We start from the raw sequence: 4,378 nt of genomic DNA on the forward strand, positions 1-4,378 counted from the left end.
ATCGCTCATCTCGTCCACCCTCGTGTGCAGCACCTGCTTCTCGGGGATGCTGTAGAAGGAGAACGTGGCGTCGCTTGCCTGAGTCCCGTCGACGCCCGTCTTGCCGTCGTGGTCGAACAGGAGCAGCGGAGCATGCCCAAGATCCAGCGGAGATGCGTGCGCCGCCGCCATCGTCGTCTCCATGCGGTGGTCACTCGACGCGTGATATTGATCTACACGACTCGGTTGTGCCGTCCCTCAACCAGCAGAATTATAAATATGTAAGCAAGATTTGCTAGATGTGGTTGTGTAGGACTTTCTGCGTACATTATTCCGGTGATGTCTGAGGTTGGTGCATGTACCACACGTAACGGTACAAGACGACTCCACGGCCACGGGATTAGGGCAAAGCTTAGATCAAATTTCACTAGTAGAGAATTGGCTTTCGATCCGTCCCCTTTTGTCCCGGTTGCAACGGCTAGTAGGGGTCTTTTATCCCGGTTGGAGTTCACCTTTTATCCCGGTTGGAGGCACCAACCGGGATAAAAAGTTTAGTCCCGGTTGGTTCCTCCAACCGGGATAAAAGGGTGTCCCTTTTATCCCGGTTGGAGCCTCCAACCGGGACTAAACTTCCAACCGGGACAAAAGGTGTTCCTTTTTGTCTCGGTTGGAGTTTTTAACCGGGATAAAAACTCATCCCCATTATATACGGCCAAGACAGAGGACTTTCTTCCTCCTCCAGCCCGAGCCAGTCCAGCACATTGACAGAGAGAGCTGAGCTTCACCTACTCTCCAGTGGTGCCGAAGCAAGCAAGGAAGGTGCTGCCCGAAGTTTTTTCCCTCATTTTCGTGGGAATTTCACTCGGCCAACACAAGTGTTGCGAAGGTTTGCTACTTCATCCTCGTGTTATGCTTTGATTTATGCTTTGGAGATGGAAAGATTATTTGCTAGAATGTGATGATGAAGTAGAAAAATGGAGAGGTATTTTGAGCTAGAATGTGAGGGAGATTGATGTGTCATATATAGTATGCATTATTGCAGTGGTTTAAAAATGATGCTACCTTGTCTAGACGGTTTATCTTATCAAATTCAATATGGTTTTTTAAATCCATACTTGTTGAACTTGCATACCGTGTTCATCTCTCCGATGATGTTCTCCGCCGAGCAGCAACGTATGTCAAGAAGGAGGTTCGATTCTACGAGAAAGAGTGGATACGGACATCGTGACCGTGTCCCCTTTTCCGTAGCATCTAACCTCTTTCATGACGAAGTGCGGTGCCGCCCAGTTGAGGACATCCTCGCGAGATGATCACGGTCTTCAAGTTGAACAACTTATGCAGTGTTAAGATAATAATTTTTGTACATAGATGGCTTCTGCTACTGGAGGAAGTGGCGATGGTGGGGGCGATCGTGGTTCCTATTATGGCAAGGTTCCAATCATAGTTGGCCCTCAACATAAGCTGAAGAAAAAGAGCGCGCTGGAAAAAGCAATGCTTCGTTATTTGCAGCAACGTCATGAAGAAGTTGTTGCCGCGGGTCAGGAACCTCCTTTTGGTGGTCGTTATGCTCCACCCTCAGTCCCGGGTGTTTCACGTCCACTTAGTACTACCGTTTCAGGCGGCACAAATAAACCTAAGGATGAGGTTGGGTCAGCGGAACCTTCGTCTTCACCGTCCAAGGATGCTTAAAGTCCTCCTTGATAATAACCAGTGGATGGCTTGTTGTATTGTATCATGTTGTTTGGGACTTTAATTTAAATATGTGTATTTGGATCTTCATGTTGTTGTATTGTACCATGTTGTTTGGATCTTTAATCGATTTTCACGCGTAATCCATTGTCAAGTGTAATCCATTTTCATACGTAATACGATGCAGATGAACCGGCAATGGATGTATAATGCAGACAGGCGGAGCAAGGCGTTTATTGATGGCTTGCATTATTTTCTCGAAGTGGCAAAAGCGAACAAGCCAGAGAATGGGTTCGTATGTTGTCCATGCTTCCAATGCAATAACAGGAAGGAGTATTCAAAGGATTCCCGGGGGACTATTCACAGTCACTTGTTTAAATACGGTTTCATGCCTAACTATTTGGTTTGGACCAAGCACGGTGAACTAGAGGTTGTAATGGAAGATGGCGAGGAGGAGGAGGAAGATGACACCATTCCGGACTGGGTTGCAGGCCAAGCTTTTGCAAGTACTACAATGGGCGAGGCTGATGAAGATAAGTTTGCAGAAAATGGCCCTACTGATGACCTTGGTCAGGTGATACGAGATGCATACAGAGATTGCGAAACTGAGAAGGAAGCAGCAAAGTTGCAGCGCATGATAGATGGTCACCAAAAATTGTTGTACCCAGGTTGCCAGCAGGGCTATAAAAAACTAGGTACGACACTAGAATTTGTGCAATGGAAGGCAAAAAATGGTGTGTCCGATAAGGCATTTCAGGGGATGTTGAACATTGTCAAGAAGATTCTCCCCGAGAATAATGAATTACCGTCCACAACATATGAAGCTAAACAGATTATTTGCCCTCTCGGATTGGATGTTCAGAAGATACACGCATGCCCTAATGACTGTATCCTCTATCGTGGTGATGAATACGAGAAATTGGATGCTTGTCCCGTCTGCGAAGCCCTGCGGTATAAGATCAGGCGAGATGATCCTGGTGATGTCGAGGGGCAGTCTTCCAAGAAGAGAGTTCCCGCGAAGGTGATGTGGTATTTCCCTATAATACCACGCTTGAAGCGCTTGTTCAGGAACAAGGCGAATGCTAAGTTGATGCGATGGCACAAAGAAGACCGTAAGGAAGATGAGATGCTGAGACACCCCGCAGATGGGGCACAGTGGAGATCAATTGATAGAACATTCCCAGACTTTGAAAGTGAAGCAAGGAACATAAGGTTTGGTTTAAACACTGATGGATTCAATCCATTCGGTGAGTTGAGTAGTGGCCATAGTACTTGGCCTGTGACCCTTTGTATGTTCAACCTTCCTCCTCGGCTGTGCATGAAGCGGAAGTTCATTATGATGCCGGTGCTTATCCAAGGCCCAAAACAACCCGGCAACGACATTGACGTGTACCTAAGGCCGTTGGTTGATGACCTTTTACAGCTCTGGAAGGAAGAAAGTGTACGTGTGTGGGATGAGGATAGACAAGAGATCTTTAATCTACGAGCACTGTTGTTCGTAACCATCAACGATTGGCCTGCATTGAGTAGCCTTTCAGGACAGACAAATAAGGATATCGGGCATGCACCAACTGTTTAGACGACACAGACAGCATGTACTTGAAGCACTGTAAGAAGGTCGTCTATATGGGTCATCGTCGATTTCTCCCTGCTCACCACCAGCTGAGAAAGAGCGGGATGCATTTCAAAGGGGCGCCAGACCATCGTAAAAAACCTGCACACCGTAATGGAAAGCGTGTGTTCGAGATGATGAAGGATGTAAATGTAGTCTTTGGAAAGGGACTTGGTAGCCAACCTGTTCCGAACGACGATAACGGACATGCACCCATGTGGAAGAAAAAGTCAATATTTTGGGAGCTACCTTATTGGGAAATCCTAGAGGTTCGCAACGCAATAGACGTGATGCACCTGACGAAGAATCTTTGCATGAACGTGCTAGGCTTCATGGGTGTTTATGGAACCTCAAAAGATACATTGGAAGCACGACAGGACCTGAAATCCATGGGGCAACGAGATGACCTACATCCAGAAAAGAGAGATAATGGACAGCACTAGTTACGTCCTGCCAGTTACACTCTCAGCAAGGAAGAGAAGGATATCATGTTTGAATACTTGAATAGTATGAAGGTCCCGTCTGGGTACTCCTCGAATATAAAGGGAATAATAAATATGAAACAAAAGAAGTTTACAAATCTCAAGGCTCATGACTGCCACATGTTGATGACCCAGTTGCTTCCGGTTGCACTGAGGGGTGTTCTACCAGAAAATGCCCGGTTGCCGCTCGTAAAGCTATGCGCGTTTCTCAATGCGATTTCGCAGAAGGCAATCGATCCATCCAAGCTATCAAAGCTACAGAACGATGTGGTGCAATGTCTTGTCAGTTTTGAGTTGTTATTTCCACCATCCTTCTTCAATATTATGACGCACTTACTGGTTCACCTAGTAAAAGAGATTGGTATTCTCGGACCTGTATACCTGCACAATATGTGGCCTTTCGAGAGGTTCATGGTAGTCCTAAAAAACTATGTTCTTAATCGTGCCCGTCCAGAAGGAAGCATCGCCAAGGGATATGGAACAGAGGAGGTGATCGAGTTTTGTGTTGATTTTATTGATTCAATTGACTCGATTGGGGTTCCAACTTCACGCCACGAGGGGAGGCTCCGAGGAATGGGCACCCTTGGAAGGAAATCAAGTTTGAGCAATGATACTG

At 46.5% G+C, this 4,378-nt stretch overlaps 1 protein-coding gene across 1 annotated transcript; it reads left to right on the top strand.

The window, feature by feature from the left end:
* Nucleotides 1-1,855: 1,855 nt before the first annotated feature.
* LOC111256321 lies at nucleotides 1,856-3,702 on the top strand (the record flags this gene model as incomplete). The annotated part of the gene is made up of 2 exons (XM_022824140.1): nucleotides 1,856-2,875; nucleotides 3,277-3,702. Coding segments are annotated over exons 1-2 (1,446 nt in total), but the record flags the coding sequence as incomplete, so codon positions are not given.
* Between the last annotated feature and the right edge of the window lie 676 nt (nucleotides 3,703-4,378).

The sequence above is a fragment of the Setaria italica genome, chromosome II (genome assembly GCF_000263155.2).
Source record: "Setaria italica strain Yugu1 chromosome II, Setaria_italica_v2.0, whole genome shotgun sequence".
NCBI lineage: Eukaryota > Viridiplantae > Streptophyta > Magnoliopsida > Poales > Poaceae > Setaria > Setaria italica.